The 22,218-nt window shown below is 47.6% G+C and overlaps 1 protein-coding gene and 1 long non-coding RNA gene across 8 annotated transcripts in view; both read left to right on the top strand.

Annotated features, from left to right (window-relative positions):
- The first annotated feature begins 10,618 nt into the window (after positions 1–10,618).
- Positions 10,619–12,688, top strand: LOC116587478. The gene is made up of 3 exons (XR_004284464.1): positions 10,619–10,961; positions 11,065–11,167; positions 12,496–12,688. It is a non-coding gene; the product is annotated as an uncharacterized LOC116587478 (long non-coding RNA).
- Positions 12,689–17,867: 5,179 nt separating this feature from the next.
- Positions 17,868–22,218, top strand: part of QKI (QKI, KH domain containing RNA binding) — a 155,419-nt gene continuing 151,068 nt past the window's right edge. For 3 of the 7 annotated variants that reach the window (XM_032337968.1, XM_032337967.1, XM_032337969.1), the window contains exon 1: positions 18,261–18,511. In XM_032337968.1, coding sequence (XP_032193859.1) covers positions 18,370–18,511 — 142 coding nt within the window. In that variant the 5' untranslated portion in view covers positions 18,261–18,369. Of the gene's footprint in view, positions 18,512–22,218 lie in introns of all 7 variants that reach the window. The other 4 variants (XM_032337970.1, XM_032337971.1, XM_032337972.1 and 1 more) reach the window with 3 other exon arrangements.

The following is a 22,218-nucleotide window of genomic DNA, read 5'->3' as shown; positions in this document are numbered from 1 at the left end:
TTACTTCACATTTGTACCGACTTGAAACAACAGTTACATTTGCAACTCCAGAAAGCTAAGATGAAACTTTGTTCTTGCTTTTGTGTTGAGCCCTACAATTTATTTCTCTCCTGGCAACAGATTTTAAATCTCTCTTCCTCCCCCTCTCTCTTTTCTTCCTTTTCATGGGAACTGTTTGGTGAGTGCCGACAAAGCGCTCTGTGTGTGTGTGTGTGTGTGTGTGTGTGTGTGTGTGTGTTTTCCCCTTTGCCCGGTTTCTGTGTCGGTGTGCACAGGCACGCATTCATTAACGTAATTCCTCAACATCCAACAAGAGCACATCATAAACCCGGGAGAAAAAGCCTCATAAATATTTAGATGTTCCCTCTACCTTCCAAACTGGAGTGAAAAGCTTATTTAGTGAAGTGTTGGTCTTGGTTAATCTGCATGTGAATCAAGATTGGGGACAAAAGGATGAAAAGGTGATGGAAACTCGAATACAAACCCTATGGTCTCCAGGGGGTCATTCATCTTGTTCTTGTCAATACCATCCCAGGGCTTGGCTTTTTTCTGCGCATGAGCAAACAGAGCCGGTTTCCAAAGGCAGCTGGCAAAGGATGTGTGTGCTTTGTTCTATCTTGTAGTTTTTTAAGGAATGAAATTGCTTTACACTTTATATTTCACTGACTTCTTCATCCTTCTGAGTTGCTGCTAGCCATGGAGTGATGCATCTGTATTTAGGGATGTATACAAACACACAAGACAGGCAGTATGAACAGGATTTTTTTTTTTTTAATTGTGACAAAATATACAGAAGGCTTACCATTTTAATCATGTTAAAGTGTATAATTCAGTGGCATTTACTACATCAATGTTGTGTGGCCGTCACCGCCATTTCCAGAAACTTTTCATCGTCCCAAACATGAGTTCTGTACACATTAAACAGTAACTCCTGACCTGCCCCTCCCCCAGGGTACACAAGATTTTTTTAAAACTCCATACCTAAAACTCTCTGTGGAGTGGGAACTCCTGGCAGCTGATTTCGGAGGTGCTGTGGTGCTGGGCAACAGGGAGTGAAGGAAAATGAAGAAGGTAGAGCAAGGAAAGTCTTTTCGCTAAGTGTGCTTTGACTGAGCTAATGGACTCGAAGCCTGGAAACGAATATGGGGAAAGAAACTTGGATGTCAAGTAGCCGGTCTGCCTGCCTCACCAGAATGAAAGAAAATGATAGTGAAAAGTTGAGCAGCTTTTGAAAATTCCCCATTATTATGAAAAAATCGGTTAAGAATTTTAAAGTAAAACTCAAAGATAAAAGCCTATTAATACTTGATGTTGTTTGAGACAAAGCAAGAGAATTAGGTATTCTACAGAGCTATTCCTGGGGGGTATTTTGTACTTGACCAAAGACTTGATGTGAAAGCTAGGAGAATGACCTTCTAACTAACGGTTGAAATTAATTTATATTATTATTTCCCATTTTATGTGTCTCTGAGGTTGTAACCAAGTTGCTTTTTATTTTTTTTAAAGATTTTTATTTATTTATTTGACAGACAGAGATCACAAGTAGGCAGAGAGGCAGGCAGAGACAGAGAGAGGGGGAAGCAGGCTCCCCGCTGAGCAGAGAGCCCTATGCGGGGCTCTATCCCAGGACCCTGGGTCATGACCTGAGCCGAAGGCAGAGGCTTTAACCCACTGAGCCACCCAGGTGCCCCTACCATGTTGCTTTAAGGGAAAAACACTGAAGAAGCACTATTGGTCAAATTCCTTCACAAGGCAGCGTATTAAGGAGGAAATTTGCAACTCCAACCTCCAAGTGCCCCGCTTACCTTAAGAAATCTTAAAAAATAAAAAATTTTCAATGCAATTTTAAAAAGTGGGGGCTGTCCTACTGAGTTTGTCTTAATGGGATGCTTTTTCCTAGCATCTATAGCCAGGTTCCCTCACTAAGAATGAGTACTAGCAGTTGAGACCACATGTGAGTGACTAATACTCTTCTCTCAGTGGAAGTCATGCCTGCCATTATCACTGATTATTTAAGGAATTTTATTATTTTATACAGTGTGAAGATAGCAGCTTTCAGGAGCAGGTGTTGGGGGAGGGCAGAGTGTGTGTGTGGAGCCAGAGGCCCGGGGGAACTGGGGGAAGAGGCAAAGCTGGTACATTGGGAACTTGAAGTTCCAAATAATGGGAGTTCTGATTCGCTTAACCAAAAAGAAGGTTCACTGACCAAGGTAAATGGGAACTATGAATCGACATTACTGCGGGAGCTCAAATGATGCCATAAGGAAAAGTTCTTCCAGGCTGGCTCTCTTGCGCTCAGTAGCTGCCTCTTTGGCAAACTCCTTCCGTGTGGCGACTGCCACCATGGCTACTGCATCCTTCAAATATTTTCTTCCACCGCAGCCAGGAGTCCCACCAAGAAAAGGGTGGTCTCTGTTTTCCTGAAGTTTCCATGGGCGTGTAGCCACAACTGACTTGCTGCGGGGTGTCGGGCGGCTTTCTGGGAAGGACCTGGAGTCCTGCGTGCACTGCCTGCTGATGCTGGCAGAGGGGTCAGGGCATAAGGAAATCACACAAGATTTCCCGTGAAACCACAATGGTTCTTTAAGGAAAGCAGGAGGAGTAAGGGGAAAGCTCTGGCAGATAGTTGTCTGGCTGGGCAGGCAACCGTGGCGCTGACCATTCACGGCAAAATTGGTCTTTTGAGTTCCGGGTATATGAGTTGGATCAGTGAGGGTTAGTGAGGCTACTGGCCAAACACGTATTAGTTTAAATACAATAAAAGCACATTTCTTATTTGGGTAACAGAACTATACCGGTAAAGAGGTCTACAGAATGGCCTTTCTCTGGGCAGTCACTTGGGGACTCTGACCTTCTGGCCGCAAGCCCCATTCCAGCTGGCCCCACTAGGACAGACTGCTAGAGGGCATGGGGAGGCTTCTATGGGCCAGCTGGGAAGGGGCACCTAGCCCCTCCCCTTGACCCCTATTGTATTGACTAGAACTCAGTCACATGGCCACACCTAAGTTTAAGGGAGGTGGGAAATGTGCATTAGTGGGGTGCCCAGAAAGAAGAGGAAATCATTTTGGTGAATTGCTGTGAATTTTTGCCTCATTGGTTGCCCTGATTCTGCAAACGGGCCGGAAACCGGAGGCATGCAGTGGGCGAGAGGAACAGTTACTGTGTTCTCACGAAGGCCTTCAACTCCTATAATCCTCTCATCAGCCTGGGGGCTGGGACAACCAACCTCCTCATCAGAAGTGAAGAAACAGAGGCCTAGGGAGAGTATGTAACTTGCCCAAGGTTGCAAAACTGGAAATTGTTGGAGTCAGGATTTGACACAGGATAAGGCTGTGCACACAGGGCTGTAGGGGAGACTAGCTGAGTTGATGTTTGTGAAGACCCAGGTCATGCCAAGCATGTGCGAAACAGTCAGTGGAAGTTGGACCATTAATCTGGTCCTCAGGCTAAGCACAGCCTCTCAGAGGGAAGCTCATCTGGAGACCAGCCTTGAGGCTCAGGGATGATGGGTGTCCGTAGAGGAACGTTCCAAAAGGCTCTTTCCTACTGAGGATAGGGGACTACCAGATCTGGATCTATCCGGAGCCCATCCGGAGGCTCCTATCCTGAGCCTGGATCTGTTCATTAAATAAGAGCCATTACTGAGCTGGTCAAGTTCATGTTAGGGCCAGACCAGCCATCACCACTGCCCGGACACACTACCCTCCCCAGGCGGGAACACATGGACAAGCTTCTCCCATTCTTGTCCTCAGCTGGAGCTGGTCGCTCCAGGCTCAATACTCATGAAGGACATCAAGCACATTAACAGGCAGCTGATTGCTTGTAATTTGGGGCTTACTTGCTCCCTTTGCCACCCAGCAAATTTCTCGAAGGCACAATCACTTGGTGTCCTCACTTCACGCAGGACACACAGGAAGCCATCTCAGTGTACGCCAACAGCCAATACGTACCGAGCAGTCCCTAGATCCCAAGCGTCTGTCTGGCCTTGACAGTCGTTACCCATCTCATCCTCACAGTAACACTCCAAAGTGGGTTTTATTAGAGCCCCGTTTCCCAGCAAGGTACACGGAGAATTGCTGAGATCCAGGTAACTGCCCCACATCACAGCAGGAGATTTTCTTCCTTGTATCACCTCACCGGGCTGGCTTTCTTTCTTTCTTTCTTTCTTCTGTAACATTTATTTATTTGAGAGGGAGAAAGAGAGAGTCAGGGAGAGGAGGGACATCACGAGTGGGGGGAGGGGCAGAGGCTCAAGCAGACTCCCCGCAGAGCAGGGAGCCCAAAGCCTGACAGAGCTGGATCCCAGCACCCCGAGATCGTGACCTGAGCCCAAGGCAGCCACTGCTTAACCGACGGAGCCACGCAGGCGCCCTGGGGACCACTTGAATTCCGTGACAGAGACCGACGTCCTGTTCCACGCCAGAGGCACAGGGACATCCAGAAGGAGCAGTGACTCAACTGCAAGAACAGGGAGAGACGGCTCGAGGGGGAGGTCTGGGCTGTGGGAAGAGGGGCAGTGAGGGCAGACCCCAAGACCTCAACCAGGAGGGGCTCCATTAGAGACCACGGTGGCAAACTGAATGTCAGAACAAGTAGCCTCAAGCCCAAGAGAGCAGCCTGAGAGGGCAAGACGGGACTCCTTTGTCACAGGGGCAGAGGTCCGGGCCTGGATCCCTCAAGAGCTAGGGCAGCACACCCAGTAACAGAGAAGGGTGCCGCCAGGGGACCTCTAACTGCAGAAAAGATTAATAAGAATGTTCAGAAACATTCCACAGGGTTGACCTGGGTCTCCATTGAAATGTAAATGAGGGCAGGCTTCGGGAACCCCTGCTGGATTTTTCCGAGATTCTTTATCAACCCTGTAATTTTTCTCGCTGTTTGTAATTTTTAAAACTCTGACCTTTCTAGAACTAAAACTCCTTTGTCCTTTTTTTAATTTGGGTTTGTTTTGGAGGCAGCAGGGATGAGGAGAGGTTGAGGAAGCTGCGTCCTTCCTGCGGGGGCCTGCGGGAGGGGCCGGCCTCCATTCCAGGGGCTGGCCAGGAAGGAGACCAGGTGGACCTGAAGGGCTGGGCTGGCGGCCGGGGGCTGGCCAGGGACGCGGGGGACACAGAGGGCTGGTCAGGAACTGGCCAGGGACGCAGGGGGATGGAGGACGTTGATCCACTTCTTTGGTCACTTCTAGAACTTCACTCTCAGACCCAAGAAGGGTCTGTGTCACACAGAATTTTGTGTCCATGTCAGGAGGAAGCCAGTGCACATACTTACCTTTTTATTACAACTGCAGTTTCAATTAAATTAGGAGGGGAGCCTGGGTGGCTCTGTTGGTTAAGTGTCTGCCTTTGGCTCAGGTCATGATCCCAGGATCCTGGGATCGGGCCCCATCTCTGGGCCCTCTGCTCAGCGTAGAGTCGGCTTCTCCTTTTCCCTCTGCCTGCCGCTCGGCCTGCTGTGCTCTCTCACTCTCTCTGCGTCAAATAAATTAATAAAATCTTAAAATAAATTAGGAAGGAAAGACTATAGGCTTTGCAAATCTCCTTTGTCAGAATTTGGGGATGAGAAGCACCTTACAGCTAAAATCACTGGAGGCCTACCACTGCAGAAGGGGAACCGCAGCTCCTGAGCTATCTGCTTGGAACGGCTTGGCCACGGAAACTCCTGGTTGCTGAGCAGATAGGGTGTTGGTAGAACAAACTGTGAGGTTTAATTAGCATGAAGCTTTTCTCCCCAGATCTGGGGCTTCCTTTTGATTCCTAACAGGGGAAAATAGCTAGTGAATGGCAGCATGTTTCAGTTTTGTGAAGTCGACCACTAATTCAATTCAATTCCAATGAAAAACAAACAGCGGGTCCAAGAACTCTTCTGTTTTTTCTTCTCTGAAAGACTTCTTAATATTTTCCTATGGTTAACATTATACAGAAACCAGGACCTTTTCGTCAACAATGCAGATCTTGCAAACAATTTCAAACACAGCCTAGGACCTTAACGGCCTGTTGAACCACCCGGAGCCAACGTGAAGTTTAGGATCCATAGATAGACTAAAGCCGTGGAAACCCCACGGGGTTGACAGACACATGAGCTAAAACCTGAGCTAGCAGACAAGGAACGGTATTTTTGTGTGTAGAACTTGAAAAATAAACCTGCCTGGTGAGAGTGTTTTCCTGGAGTTCTTTTCTTCCCCATGCAATTCCCCTTTATTTCCTTGACTACACCGACACCGTTCCTGGATGCTGTGCACCGTTGAGTCTGCTGAATACAGGGCCAGGGGAAGCGTAAATGGCACTGATAAATCTTCGGTTAAGTATTTTTATTATTTATTTATTCATTCAGTCACTTATTTATTTATTCATTTGTGTGTGTGTGTGTTTTTTTTTTTAAAAGATTTTATCTATTCATTTGACAGAGAGATCACAAGTAGGCAAAGAAAGAGGGGGAAGCAGGATCCCCGCTGAGCAGAGAGCCCGGTGTGGGACTCGATCCCAGGACCCTGAGATCATGACCTGAGCCGAAGGCAGAGGCTTAACCTACTGAGCCACCCAGTTGCCCCAATTTATTTGTTATTTTTAAGTAGGCTCCATTGCCCGGCGTGGAGCCCAATGCGGGGCTTGAACTCACGGCCCTAAGATCAAGACCTGAGCTGAGATCAGGAGTCTGAAGCCTAACTGACTGAGCCACCCAAGTGCCTCAGTCTTATGTTAAATATTTTTAAAAAGCTATAATGAGATGCCAGTCATGGTTCCCATCCAGGAAGTTCCCTGACAGACATTAAGAACAAGGTTACAGTGCGCGCACACTGTGCTGCTGGTATGCATACGTTGTGTTATAAATAAAAAATTCTATCACATCACACCAGCAAGTTCCAAGTTTAAAGTAACTCGTAGCAACACAGAGACTGTGTGGAGAGGCTGCTGGGCTGGTAGGAAATACCCTCCAACCACAGAAAATGGGGAAAAGCAGAGGCAGGGAGTGAGCAACGGAGCTTGAGACTGCATGGGGGAGGGGAAGCCCCAAGAGGGAGGCCCAAGCCCCTGTGTCATTTACAAAGTGAGCTGACAGCTTAGTCATGGGACCAGGATTTTGCCTTGGGAAAATCTGGTGTAAAAATCAGTGCTTTGGGATTTTTGCTGTGGTCTCTACAGCATTACCCTTACTTAGTGCACAGTTGTATATAGAGGTTACAGTAAGTGAGTTCTGTAAAAACAGATATGGAGAGAAAAATTCTTATCGAGCCCTTGTCAGGGATTCAGTTATCGTTCAGGCTCAATCACACCCCCCAGGTATGGAGTGATGACACTCTGCCCTTTTGGTAACATATGAGACAAGCGTGGGTTTTGTTCAGCATTAGTGTTGTAATGAAGTGAGCAATTCACTCAAGAGGGACCCCCAATTCCAGAAGTGTTTATTTAAACGACTCCTTTTTCTTTTCAGCTACCTTGATTTAGTTGTGGGTCCCCCGGCTTTCATCTTGAAATGATTCTCTGAAAGCTGCTTTTGATAACCTGAAAACCACAGAGAGAAAGTCCTGGGTCTCTGGGTCAGCTTTGCAGAGGTTGTCTGCCGGCCGGGCATGGTGTCAGATCCAGAGGCGATGGAAATCAGCGTCAGAGAGCTCGTTTGGCCAGAGTTGAGGCTTCTGGGGTTCACTTGGAGAGATCAAGGTCACTTCAGGGAAGGCCCTGGGAAGCCAGAGCTGTCACCGGCTCTCGAGTTGCTTCATATGCGACCTGACGAAACTGACCTGCAGAAACCGCTTGCGAGTGTAGATACATATGTGTCCCCCCGCCCCCCCACCGGCTCTCAGACCTGAAGTTCCTTAAAACATGAGCAATTTTTTCCCATGGCGTCTGATTTAAAAAGGGGGGCGGTGCTCGTTGCTTTGTGTACCGAATGTCTGCTAGGAGACACCCTACTTGTTCACTTGCCTGTGTTGTTGGCTGTGGCCACCTGTGCACAGACTGGAGAAGGCCCTCGAACTGGCCTAAGGCAGCCAAACAGGTGCTCGGGCATCACATTTTTAAACCTGGGGTTAGTAGGCAACTGTCGGTGTCAGAAAACAGCGGTGGGATCCCAGGGTTCTGTGAGCTCCTGCGAGTCTGGACAGTGCCTGTCCACCCTGTCCCGGACCTTCCAGGCCCCCCTACCTGTCTGCTCCGTTGTCAACAGGGCAGAAAAGGGAGGGACGCAGCCTCCTTTTCCTCATTGGCCCCGCTGCTTCCGAGCTCTTTCTACTCTCTGGCAGCTGAAAACTGGGTCTTGAAGAGCTTGGGGGCCCCGGGCCAGCTTTCCATCTTTGGTCTCTGCTGCGGACAACACAGCCAGCCTGGGAGGATCAAGGCTCCTTTTCATCAGGTCCTTTGTCCTTTTACTTCCTGGTGTCAGCAGTCCTGGGAACAGGAAACGGTTTGTGCAATAGGAAGACAGGAAACTGATGACTAAGTACCTCTGAGTTTTGTGGATGCAATTTCAATGCAAATAGAGTTATTTACCCACTTTCTAAAAACGCACGTGCATCCACATAGGAGCTATCCCAAGAGCTCACTCTTTTTAGGTTTCTGTTTACTAAAAGCTACTGTGTGCCAGGGATTTTGCTGGGCACGTCATGTTCATTTACTCCGTGATCCCAACACCATCCTTCGCTTGCACGACCCCATTTACAGGTGAGAGGGCAGGCGTACATAGTTGAAGTAGCTTCTGGTAAGTGGCAGGGCCGAGATATGAGCCCAGGACATTGGTGGCTGCCACGCTGGACCCCCCGTGCTCAGTGCTTCTGCCAAGGGCCAGCAAACACTTCACAGTGAATGTTTTAGGGCTTTATCTCCTTGCTTCGGTTTAAAGACGATTCATCTATGTCATCTGTGAGAAAGGCATTTCTATGGCTTGGCAGGTAGTTATGTAGTGGGGCTAAGGCGCTATTATTTCATATTTTCACGATGTGGAAGGAAGTACTCATTAGACACCAGGTGTCTGAGTCCAGAGAGAAAGGCCTCCTTCCCCCTGATACCAAGGAGGCCTGGCCACTCCCTTTCCCGAGGGGAGTGACAGGGTCTGGTTGGGGCCCTTTGATTAAGTGGAAGCCGCCTTCCTCCAATCAGGCCCCTGCTCCGATTAATGTTGGAATGGGGTCGGCTGAGGGACTGGAGAAAGTCAAGTCTGGCTCTGGGTCCTCAGAGGTCGAGGATTCCAGTTGCAGAGAAGGGCCTGCCTCCTCTCCCACCCGTGGCCAGGCGGGCCAAGAGGAAGCCGGTCCTGGAGGGGGAGTTAGGATTATGGCTGGCATGTCCGCTGATGGGACAGTTTACAAAACTGTCTTTGAACTCTGTGAACGCAAGTCTTTTTCTCTTTCCTCATTTCAGGATATAACAGTTTAGTAGTCTTGATCCCCCCCCCCCCTTAACACCCCTTCTGTTCCCTGAACAGCTTTACCTGGACAGAGAAACGCTACCCGCACGGGTGGGGGGGTGGGGAGGCCGCACTCCACCATCTGTCACAGTTTCAGCGGGCACTTCCCCACTACTTAATTCCAGGCTCGCACTATAAATACAGGGCACCCGTTTTAGAACTGTTAAACAAACGTGTTACTCATTTCACTATGCTGCGTTTTATTTCCATCTGAAAAACCATGCTTACTACCAACGGGTATGAGGAAAACACTGCCACCAATGCCTGTTCATCAGGTCGGTGGCCCTTGAAGGTCTACAAAATGTAACTGTCACACATTTTTATAGATGGGCTTGGACAGAATAATTAGGAAATAGTAAATGCTGGCATCATCAGGATTGCTTGTGAGTTCAGCAAAGGAGCGTGAACAGCTATCCAGGACAGAGGAGAGAGCAGAACAGAGGTACTCTTTATGGAGTGAAATATCAGAGTTTTCCGTGAGGAGAAAGTAATCATTTTTCAGCTCTGGCAACAACCTGTTTATTAAACCATTATTTGGTGGAAAATAGAAAGTAAAACAGAAAACTTCGGTATTTCATTATAACTGGCTAAATATGATTTTCATAAATTTTCTTTCTAAACTTGGATATATGCCCAAAGAGCCTGTATATGTATACATATTTTCAACAGAAAAATTCAGTTTAGTCACAATTGTAAATCTGAGTAAAACTCAGATTTAATGGACATGAAGATAAGAAATGAGAAGTTTTCCAAATATGCAAATAAACTGATGCAAATGTAAGTATTATTCAGAACGTTTTTGACAAGTGGTAGGACAGAAAGCAGGTGACCCAAGTGGCCGTCAGCCCCGCTGGGAGCCAGGCACCAAGCATCACTCTTCAGTTGCTGGGTCAGAGGGATTCCTGGGGCTTCGGCTGGAAGGGCAGGGCAGTGTGGCTACGAGAAGGAACTAGGCCCAGAGTGGTGTGGAAATAGTTCAACATTTAAAAATGGAGAACGTGGGGCGACTGGGTGGCTCAGTGGTTTGGGCTGCTGCCTTCGGCTCGGGTCATGATCTCAGGGTCCTGGGATCGAGCCCCGCATCGGGCTCTCTGCTCCGCAGGAAGCCTGCTTCCCTCTTTCTCTCTCTCTCTCTCTGCCTGCCTCTCTGCCTACTAGTGATCTCTGTCTGTCAAATAAGTAAATAAAATCTTAAAAAAAAAAAATGGAGAACGTTTACCGGTGTGTACTGATTGAGTATCAGTGCTGTGAATAACTGCTTTTAACCTTATACTTAAAGTGATTCTGACAAAGCCTCTTTTATACTAAAACAGGAGGTACTTGTTTTCTGACCTAGTAAAGATTGGGGGGAGACTATGGATGCCTGGGCCCCTGTTGCCACAAATGGTATGGTTCCTGCGGGGTGGGAATAGGCATCTCACACTCCAAAGGGCTTTTTAGGAATCGTGGAATCGCACTGCAAAAACTGTCCACACAGTAGCAGACGCCGAGGCTTCTTCTTCCCCTTTTGTCTTCCCTGCGTCACCGGAGGCAACGGTTTTCTGATGCTACTATTTACTCAGGTAAGTATTCTGGACTGGGGAGCAGCTTACACAGCTGCCTGCCCTCCCTAGAGACCAAGTAGGTCTAAGTTTTTTTCTTTCTTGTTTTCTTCTATTCCCTCAGGACAGGTAACTACCGAAAGAAGACGATGTGTAAACCATCAGAAGAGCAGAAAGAGGAACAGGCCTGGAATCTATTCTCCAGGAATTGTTACGCCCTCAGAGTGGTAAGTTTCTCCACTAGGAACTCTAGAGATGATTTTGTAAGGCTCCACTTTTTCAGTTGTAACATGTTAAAGAAAAAAAAAAAGAGAGAGAGAAAGAAAGAAAGAAAAAAAAAGAAATTTTTTGGTTTTAACCTTTTGTTAATTATAAAAATGTAAGAATTTCAGTCAAATGTATTATATTGTCTAAGGAACACCAATATCCAAAAATATGACTTTTTTTTTCAGTAAGCAGAGCAAAAATGACACCTAAAAATTTTAAACAGATTTCTTACTGCCATCATCTGACCACCCATCTGTGCATGGGGTTATCCTAGGCACAGAAATCAAATTCCAACACAATCAGCTTGCTGATATGGTGAGAACATCTTATTTAGAATCTCAGAATTTTAGAACTTCAAAGCCTTCCGAGATTGCTCAGTTCACATGTCAGAGACAATATTACTTAACTTGGTGTTGCACAGCTCATTAGGATAGAATAAGGGCTTTTTATACCCAACACAGCAATCTCTTCTCTATAGGACACCCGCATTTCAGTGGGATGTAGGAATTTAATGTTTGAAAACGATTCAACATCGCCACCGGTTGGGATACTGTAAGAAGACGGACTCAGAGAGGACAGTATTTTAGTCATTTCAAGACCCAGCTTTGGGGCACCCAAATTTAACTGACAGAACGGCCAGAAGTGTGCTGTGAGTCGCTCAGGACTTAGGAGGTTTGCTTTGAATCTGGTTCCCAGCATTTACTAACTGCGTCACAAGAGTCACATCACTTGGTTAACTCTGGGTCTCAGCTTCTTCACTATAAAATAGGGGTAATAATTAGCTCGAAGCTGCCAGGTACTCAATGAGCTCATAACCAAAGTGTTTAACAGTTCGTAGGGACTCTATAAATGTCAGTCCTCTTCTTGTCGTTCTGATCTTATAAAAAACTGTTTAGAAAGTACAAATACACAGTAATTACAGGAAAAATGTACAGGAAAAATGCAGCATTTTAGGCTATAAGTTAAATTTTAGTAAAGGACAGTGGTATTTGATGAAATGACTTGGACATGAGTAGGCACGTCCTTGCTCACAAAAAATGTTTACTCACATTAGTTATTTAAAACTAACACAGAGAGGGGTGGGTCCCCAGCTGGCTCAGTTGGTAGAGGATGTGACTCTTGATCTTGGGGTCATGTGTTTGAAGCCCAAGTTGGGGGCAGAGTTTACTTAAAACAAATAAATATATAAAGGGTACATTTGAAAAACCAAACCCAAACAAAACCCTAATGCATAGATTATGAATCACTCTGTATCTGCTTAATATGTTAAAAAAAAGTCCAATTACAGGTCCATCCTGAATGAGCCAGATCTTGAAGGGAAAAAACAGCAAATCAACAACTCCAGGGGAACACTATGGAAATTGTTTTGCAATCGTAAACCCATGAATCAGTCTGAAAGTTGATCAAAACTAAATGCATTCTGGGGCGCCTGGGTGGCTCAGTGGGTTAAGCCTCTGCCTTCTGCTCAGGTCATGATCTCAGGGTCCTGGATCCAGCAACCTAGCCCTGCATCAGGCTCTCTGCTCAGCAGGGAGCCTGCTTCCCCACCACCCCCTCCCTGCCAGCCTCTCTGTTTGTGATCTCTGTCAAATAAAAAAAGTCTTTAAAACAACAACAACAACAAAACAAAACACATTTTTAATTTACTCTCATATTCCTATAATTAGCAGATGGTTATTTTTTAGTTGAAGTTTCTGTTCAAGTGTGGAATGAAGATGGGATTACCTGGCACAAGCCTACATCCTGGCTGGGAGCGTCTTTCCCTCTCAAGTTTCATGTAGGGTCAAATGAGTAGAAACTCTACACCATCAGTCCACATTTAACCACTGTGCAGTGGTTTAAGCTAAATGTTAGTATTACATCTGCAACTATCATGTTAGTGGTTCTAAAAGGCAGCACAATTAACAGAACAGCTGTGAAGAGCAATGCCTTTCATTTTACAAATGGTACCTTTGCACTAAGAGATTATATAAATATGCCTCACTGAAAGGAATCCATGTTATTGCTTGATTAATCCATTTCCTTGTATTATAAAATTCCCGATGCTCTTCTCCATGAACACTTTAGCTTGACATTTGAGGCCAACCAAAAACTGGCACCTACTACTCTTTCTGGAAATCCTGCTCTGCAGCCTGACCGAGTTCTTGTCCATACCCCCCACCTCCCAGGGCTGTGTTGCTTAGGCTCCCAAGCCCTGAGTGGTAGTGCTCATTTCCATTCTTAGGACATTTTGTCTTTACCACTTGCTTTTATTAGTTAACTTTTCATCCGTATGTGAGCCTAACTCCCAGCTTAGCCTTAGGGTTCGTGACAGTCTTTCGATATACTAGGTACTCAAATATTTGTTCATTAAGAAATTAAGTGTCAGGGCACCTGGGTGGCTCAGTGGGTTAAGCCGCTGCCTTCGGCTCAGGTCATGATCTCAGGGTCCTGGGATCGGGTCCCGCATCAGGCTCTCTGCTCAGCAGGGACCCTGCTTCCTCCTCTCTCTCTCTCTGCCTGCCTCTCTGCCTACTTGTGATCTCTGTCTGTCAAATAAATAATAAATAAAATCTTAAAAAAAAAAAAAAAGAAATTAAGTGTCATTTTCAGCCTTCCAAAATAGTGACTGATAAGACATCTCACAACTGAAAAGGACACTTGAGAAATCTACTAAGATAATAAACATAAATAAGACAATAAACAAACAAAAGATTATAGGAAAGCCCCACTCCATTGTAGGAAGATTTAAAGATTAAAGATTAAAAAACAAAACAAAAACAAAAACACAAACACATTTGGGACACAAGGCCATCAAAGATTGGATTCTTAAGTCCGAAGAAGAGTCTTTTATTTTAGTTCCTGACAGAACTCCAAGGTGATGGAAGATAAAAAATATTTGGAATATTCAAGTTTTCTACTTTAAATGTCAAGAATAGCAATAAGCAAATAAAAGCCAATCAAATTTTAGAGAACAGAAAATATATTTCCACTCATGTTTAGTTACTGATGTTACATGTGGAAACAGTTTTAGTGTCAACCTATTAAATGACATAGTTTTTCATAGTGAAAACACTATTATAGAGATCTTCAACATGAAGCTCACCATGTGTGCATTGTAACTTGTGAATATTGTAAAGCTATTTTGTAATAATGTTGATTAGAGTCTTTCCATAGTAACTCTTAGATTTTTAAGCTTCTTGGAGTCAACTGATATATCCCAACAATTTTTGTATTCTTCATGCACTTGTTACATGTTAGGTAATTAATTGGGGTAAGATATACCCAAAAGGTCTGAGGCAGGAGTGTGAGAGAGACAAGGAAGGGGTATGGTGGGTAGCACGGTTGTCTCCAGAGGCATCTCCCCGAATGGACCCGCTTCTGCCTGCGTGGGACCAATTGCTTACTACTCTGAAGCACCAACTATCTCTCCTCTGAAGTCTGGCTATTCACATCTATCCAAAATGTTTGCTGGAAGGATCAAAAGAATATAGGTAAGGGGTTTGCACAGTTTCTGGTGAAGATCTACTTAATACTTTTTTGAATATATTTTTAATGAGTGCCTACATGTACTGTTCTGTTCCAGGTGTTGGGAATGCCACAGAGAACAAAATAAAGCCCTTGCTCTTCTGGAGTTTACATTGTAGGGGGAGGGGAGAGGCAAATTTTCCCATAGAACATGTCTGGTAGAAATAAATGTTATAAAAAGAATTAAAATGGTGGGGGTGGAAGCAGATAGAATATAGAGGGAGCGTATGTGTACTTGGCATGTGTTATCCAGGGTGGTAAGGGGAACCTTCTCTGGTAAGACCTGAGAAAGCGTGGGAGGCAGGCTTACAGATGCGAGAGGAATGCTCTGCAAAGAGAGGATACACCAGGTGCAAAATCCTGGAGCGGAAAGCATGCCTGGCCTGTTTAAAGATGGGAAGGAATTCCGGAGGGAGAGCTCAGTGTGCTGGGGGGAGAGAGAAACAAGGGCTGTGAGGCAGCAGGGGCCAGAGCATGTGGGGTCTTGAAGGACTTGATAAGGTCTTAGGTTTTTCATCTGAAAGGAGAAACGCAGAACTGTGAGCAGAGAAGTGATCTACGTATATCTGAAAAGGCAACACATAGCAGCTATTATAAATGCTGTAGCCACGTGAGATTTAATATGTGGGACATGAATATTGATTATTCTTTAACTCTGATCTGGTTTACCAGAAGATGGCTTACCAGAAGAATCAGGTGAGCCATATGAAATTGCAATTTCTATCCATCAACAATGGTGGAACATCATTAAAAGTTTCAACCTGACTTACTGGATAGGATTAGTAAAGGGGTTTAGAACATAGGCTTTCGGATAAAATGTAAGTGGAACTGAGTCCCCCGATCCAGTACTCATGAGCTTGGCAAACATCACTTAACCTCCTTCTCCTTGTGTTTCCCTTACATAAAACAGGGATAATAGCACACATAAATTACAAGGTTGCCTTGAAAATTAAATGAGATATACATGTAAAGGATTTAGCACTGGGCCTGGGAGCTTACTAAATAAGGAAACTGATTAAGAAGGGGAATGAAATCTTTTACACTATCAAACTACTTGAATAGCTCAGTCCTCTTTAAAATACCTATCATTTTGCTACATACTGAAGTAGCATAGGTTCGTTTCTAAAGAGGCAACAGGTTTATTTAAAATCAAAATCCTGCATTTAGAAAATCCTGCATTTACAAAATCCTTTAAATTGATAATTGAGTAGGCGAATATTCTATGGCAATGGAAGTAGGAGAACTTAAAATATTTTAGAGTTAAATGTCTTCAATGTCAACTTTGTCTGCAGGGCAATTCCATTTCCTCTACCAAAGTAGCTTAAATTTAGAAACAATGTTCCTTAAATGAACAGGACAGAAGCTACTTGCTACTCAAAGAGTATTTGTTCGAAATTCAGCTAGTTTCAATACAACTCAAACTTAAGTGTTCCTCAGAATTTCTATGAAGTTAAAATTTTACCAAAAAATCCCCATGTAAGTTCTTCCCAGTTAAAACAGAGTAGACATGATTAACAGATTTCAGCCACTTGTCGCTCTCACCACGGTCAGTTTGATGTTAGATTTCGTCTACATTTATTGAACATGTCATAATAGGCTTGCAGGAGAATGCTGATGCAGATTTTGCGACTGACAACATTCTATAAACCAAAGAGAACTACAGTGTTGCACTTCAGAAATCTTTCCCAAACAAACCTAAATATTTGAAATCCATCATACCACAAGGAAAACCCTCCTGCCCATTGTATCATTTCTTTACAAGTGGGCAAATGTGAACGTTGACTTCCACCTTTCGAACTAGGTACATGATCTTATTACGGCTGCCTTTCAAAACTGCACGCGGATGCCATCACGGAGTGCACCATCATCCCCCCTTCACGTCCCCGTCCCCCTCCGTATTTCCTACAGCTCGGTGCCTGCTCCAAACTGCAGCCTAGTCTCAGAATAACGGACGCTGCATCACGGCAGACCCTGTCTCTAGAGGCGTGCCCCGCCACTGGGCCAGGTACTGCACAGATAGTGGCGATGCCGTCGGGGCGACGAGGGGCGCCCACGCGGAACCCACGGCGCGTCGGGCTCCTTCCCGCAGCGGTGGCTCTCGAAGCCGGAGGACCGCGGGGACGCCGGCGGGGGTGGGTGGGTGGGTGGGCATGTCTTCGTGCGGTGCCACCAACGACAGAGCGGTAATCTGAGCCCCCCGGGAACGCGTCCTACAGGGGAGAACTCGACACCCGGGAACGAAGATTCCGCAGCTTCTAGCCCCCACTCAGCCATCTGGGGGTCCGACGGCCCTGCCGTTCCAACCCTCCCCCCACGGCGCGCCCCCGCGCCAGCCCCCGCCCCGGCCCCGGCCCCGGCCCGCCCCACGCAGGCGCGCGGCAGGCCCTGCCCCTCCCCCCTCGCTCGCGGGGCCCCGGCAGGGGCGGAGCGACCCTCGGAAGGGGCGTGGCCGCCTGACTCGACGCGCGCACGCGCTCTCGGGCCTTACGGCTACGTGTCGGGCCACGTGATGCCCACCCCGAAAGTCCCCCGTGAAGCAACAGGACGTTAAAAAAAATTCTTTTCTTTGGGGTGGGGGGGGAGAACGGACGAGAGGATTCTTAAAAAAACTATAGTAACGCAGGAGAGGATGGGGCCGTGCGGTGGCGAGCGCAGCCCCGGCGCGGCCCGCATGCAATCCCTCTCACCTAACGCCACAGCCCGACCGCGCCCGCCAGACGAGCCGGCCCGGCGGCGGGGAGCGCGAAGCGGCGCGGCCCTCGCCCCCGCCCCAGTCGCAAGCACCGCCACCCGGCGCCCTCCCCCACCCGTCGGCCCCGCACCCGTCCCTCCCGCCACTGTCGCCCGCCTCGGCGGAGACCCCAGCCCGGCGCCCAGGCCGGGCTCGCCGGGCGCCGCCTCCATCACGCACCCCGCCGGAGAGAGACGTCGCGGCGGCCGCGGCGGCGGCGCCCGGGCCGGGGGCTGCGGGGGGCGGTGGCGGGAGGAGGAGCGCGCCGGCCGGGCCCCGCTAACGGCCGCCCTGCGCGGCCCCGCCCGCCGCCCGCCCCCGGCCCTCCCCGCGCCGCCGCCCCTCCCCCCGCGCCGCCGCCGCCGCTGGCAGCGCCGCCTGAACTGAGGCGAACTCCGCCGCCAAGTGAGTGAGGAGGAGGAGGAGGCGGCGAGGAGGAGGAGGAAGAGGAGGAGCGGAGTCAGAGCGCGGCGGCAGCGGCAGAGGCGGCCGCGGCGGGGACCAGCCCAGAGAGACCCCGAGCCCGCGGCAGAAGCGGCGGCGGCGGCTGAGCGGGCGCGACCAGCCGAGCGAGCGGCGGCGGCCCGGCTCCTCCTCGTCCGGCGCCGAGCGGCCCGCGCCCGCACTCGGCCCGCGGAGACCCGCCTCCCGCCCGCCGGCCTCGTGAGGGACGCGCCGAGCCGGCGGCCGAGGAGCGGCGGCGGGCCGGGAGCGCGTCGGGCCGCGGGCGGAAAGTGCCTGCGGGGGCGGGGAGAGCGCGGCGAGCGCGCGGTCCGGCCGCCCCGGCGCCCGGCGCGGGAGCGGAGCGGAGCGGGACGCCGAGTCCCGAGCGGCCGGCGGCCGGGGCTCCCCGCCCCTCCCTCCTCTCCGGCGGCGGCGGCGGCGGCGGCGGCGGCGGGCGGAGTGAGCTGCGGAGCCTGGAATATGGTCGGGGAAATGGAAACGAAGGAGAAGCCGAAGCCCACCCCAGATTACCTGATGCAGCTGATGAACGACAAGAAGCTCATGAGCAGCCTGCCCAACTTCTGCGGGATCTTCAACCACCTCGAGCGGCTGCTGGACGAAGGTGAGTCTCCTCGGCGGCCCCTCGCGGCCCGCGCCCGGGCGGCGGCCCCTCTTCCCGGGACCCGACGCCCGCCAGCGTGTTGGGAGGGCGGGAAGGTCGCGGCCGGCGGGGCCCGTGCGCTCGGGGACGGACAGGCCCGGGCGGGGCGCATGGAGGCGGCGCCGAGGCCGGGCTCGCGGGGCGCGGCGGCGGCGGCGGGCGGGTCGGGGCCGCGGGGCGCGGGCGGGACGCGCCGGCGGGACGCTCGCCCCCCTCCCCTCCCCCCCGCCCCCGGACCCGAGACCCCCCGGACCGGAGATCCCGGGCCTCGCGCGGCCGGCGCCCAAGTTGGTGCGCCGGGGAAGGCTGCAGGGCGAGCCCTCTCGCGGCCCCGGCTTCCAGCCGCGCCGGCGAGCACCGCGACGGCCGGGAGCGTCGCGGGCCTGCCGGAGAGGAGCCCGGCCTCGCCCGCCCCGCGCCCCGCGGGCGCCTGAAGGACATGGGCCCCGGGGCGCTCCCGGAGGGGTCTCTCCCGGAGGACGCCGCCGCTTCCCCAAGGGGAGGATCCAGCGGGGCTTCTGCGTTTTTGGAGTTTGTGCAGCTCGCAGACACTCGAGGGGAGTAGCGCGGGGCCGGGGGATTGAAAGGAATTCCCTGGGAGAGCGAAAGTAGAGCTGCTTTAGCCCGAGGCGAGGACAGCTGACAGCGGAAAGCACTTTTTGTCCTTTTGTTTGGGGAAGCGAGAACTGTTGGGGAGTTGAACTTCACTTCGGGCGGGCGGGGGGCGTGAGCGCGAAATACCGCGAGGACGGAGGTCCGCGTAGTCCGGCCGGAGAGAACTCGGGCGGAGGGCTGCTGGCGAGGACGCCGCCGCCTGCCTTTGCCGCGCAGGAGCCGAAGACGTGTGCAGGGGCGAGGGGAGCCGCGAGGAAAAGTTTCGGCGACGCCTCGTTGGTGGAGAGCTGCGCGCTGCGAAGCATGACAAGAAGATTAATTTTGGCCAACTCTGGAATTTCTTTAACAAGTTCTGGTGGCGTGGCTCCGGATTACTGAATTCTAGGAGCTGTGCATTTCTGCGAGCGCCTGGAGACGGAAGATGACCCCCAGAACAGTCTGTTTTGAAAATCGAGTAGCCAGGAGTTTTCTCTTAGAAGCGATACCGGAGGACTTGAAGCTGAAAACTGTCTTACAGAATTGACCAGTGGATTTTAGATTTTTCACAGGAATTTCGAAATCTTTCCTATAGAACTAGGGAGAAGGAATCTGAAGCCCAGAGAGTTGGAATGTCACCGAAGAACAAAAGACCGGAAATGTCTCCGTGGTTAAAGATGGTTAAAGAAGAATCCCAGGAGTTTTTGTTGTCAAGAAAGTCCTAGAAACAACTTTAAAAGTACGAAATTGTTAGGTATTACTGCGTCCTGGCTTTTGCTTACATATGTTAAACACAGCAGCAGTAACCTTACTGGAATGTGCTTTTTCCACTGTTGAAACAGCAAATCTGTTTATTTCATATTGCTCCAGAAAAAACTTGAGCTGTCCCTTTAAGGGGTTCTGCTTTTTCTATTTGTGTTGGCATTTGAAAGATTGTGGAGGCAGAAAACTTTCTGGAATGTCAAAAAAAAAAAAAAAATTGCTGGGACTCTTAAATTGAGTATTTCCAAATGTGAGCGCTAAGGGGCGCCAGTTATTTTTTTTTTAAACGTGAGAAATGTTTGGAGCAAAATGTGTATAACGTACTCAAAATAATCGGATCTGTATTAAATTTAGTTGAAATTTAAATCACAATAAATCATTTTATGTGTCATTTTGTGGAGTTATAATACATAATGTATTTACACACACTGAGAACACATTCTTTAAAACTATAGAAACAATTTTGTTACATTTCAAAAACAATATGCTTTTTCTGCCATGGGATATTGTGGTAAAATTAAAAGTTTTAGTAGTATTTCTAAAAATTTCTTTCAAGGTTTCTTTTTTTAGTACAGTTATTTAGAAGAAATCTTTCATAGACATTAAAATGAAAATGGGTCTCACAATATTTAGGGCTAAAGTTGCATTCTTTATATTAAAATATTGAGTTTAATCAAATGACATAGGTTATAAAAAATCGGAAGTATTTTCTCTTTATGCGTATTTTGTTTAAAAACATACATAATTTTAGTTTCTCTGATTAGTTCTGAAAGGCTTCTCACTTTGCTTTTATGTTGATCTAAAATCTCTAAATGATAATTTGGAATTGTTCTCTGTTCAAGTTTCTAATGTTGGCTTCAGTAATTTGTAATCTTCCAAATCTAGAATTTCACTTATGTCATTATCTCTTAACAAAGGTTTTTTGTTGATTCCTCTGTAGTTGGAAATCATAACCATTTGCATTTTAAAACTTGGAGATCACTAGCTGAGGATGATACATTCTAAATGATTTTTTTTTCTTTTATTGTGGTTTACTCCATCCCTTATCTTGGTCTATCTTGAATTTTAGCCTTTTCAAGTCCCCAGCCTAAGTAAAGATTGCTTCTTTGTGGTAGCTGGGATGTTTAAAATGGACAGCATAATGACTAGGAAGTTTGATTGTTTTTTTTTTTTTTTAAATCAGACCAGTACAAACACACAGGAAAAGGGGCTATTCCTTACTGTGGAATAAGCTGCTTCCTCTAATTGTTAGTCTTATAATAAACTTAATTTAACTTAAGAAAAATACGTTTTTTGAAATGTATCGCTTTTTTGGGGGCCAGATTTTATTCTGAAAATTTGGCAACTTGCTTTGCCCCTTTTGTGGCCTGTCATTGTCCAAAACAAATTAATCATGACTTCTGTTTGTGGTTAGGAGTTACATTTTTCCTCTTCCATATGATTGGTGGAAAAATTTCTTCAATTTAGATAAAGCTCTAAGTTTTAGGTTGATAATTAATTAAACCAAGTTAAGGTACTGGACTTAGAGTAGATGTATTTTCTCATAATTAGAAATTTTGAATGATTATTTCAGAATCCTATTAAAATATTTTTTAGAGTAGATTTCAAAAAATTTGCTTGTCTGAGAACTTTTATTTGGCTAGTTGCAAATTTGGGATTTACGTGTGCTCTATTTTCTGAGTTGATTCAAACTTGAATGCTTTAGTTTGAGCATTTCAATTCCATGCCAAGTTCATCTTTAGCCTATATTTTGACTGTGGACTTTCTTTGTGGTTTTTGGATTTATTTTTTTGTCTGGGGTAGGAAGGAGGTGTAGGAATTGTCAGACTTTCCTCTAAGTGTCTTCACAGTGCTTTTAAGTTGTGAGTGCTTTCTGGGTTGAACCACTCACATAAAGGGAGTAATTTCAGTTGTTTTCAATACTTTAAGAATCTTTCGTTGGACATAGTAGATGATTACACATAAAACCGGGGTTTTAAAGTCTTAAACTGTTTTCTTAAGAGAAGTTTCCAAACTGAAAACTGGGACCATCCATGGGAAAGAGCAGTTACCACAAGTTTTTAATTAAAAAAAAACTTCCTTTGTCATGAAAATGAAAGTCATGCAACAGTGGTACTTGAATGCAAATTCTGTTTTTATAAAGTATTGTAATTGGAATTGAGAAGGCCAGAAATGAAATTAGTTAGACTAAAAATTCCAGATGGGGAGAAGGGAAGAACTAGGGATTTTAAAATCAGATTTTGAGTTTTCATTTTTTAGGCAGAGGGAGGTTAAAGCTGCTGATGGGAAAATTAAAAATGCATAGTATGTATTAT

The sequence above is a fragment of the Mustela erminea genome, chromosome 4 (assembly GCF_009829155.1).
Source record: "Mustela erminea isolate mMusErm1 chromosome 4, mMusErm1.Pri, whole genome shotgun sequence".
Taxonomy (NCBI): domain Eukaryota; kingdom Metazoa; phylum Chordata; class Mammalia; order Carnivora; family Mustelidae; genus Mustela; species Mustela erminea.
The sequence above is the reverse complement of the archived record's forward strand: the minus strand, read 5'-3'. Positions and strand labels throughout refer to the sequence as shown.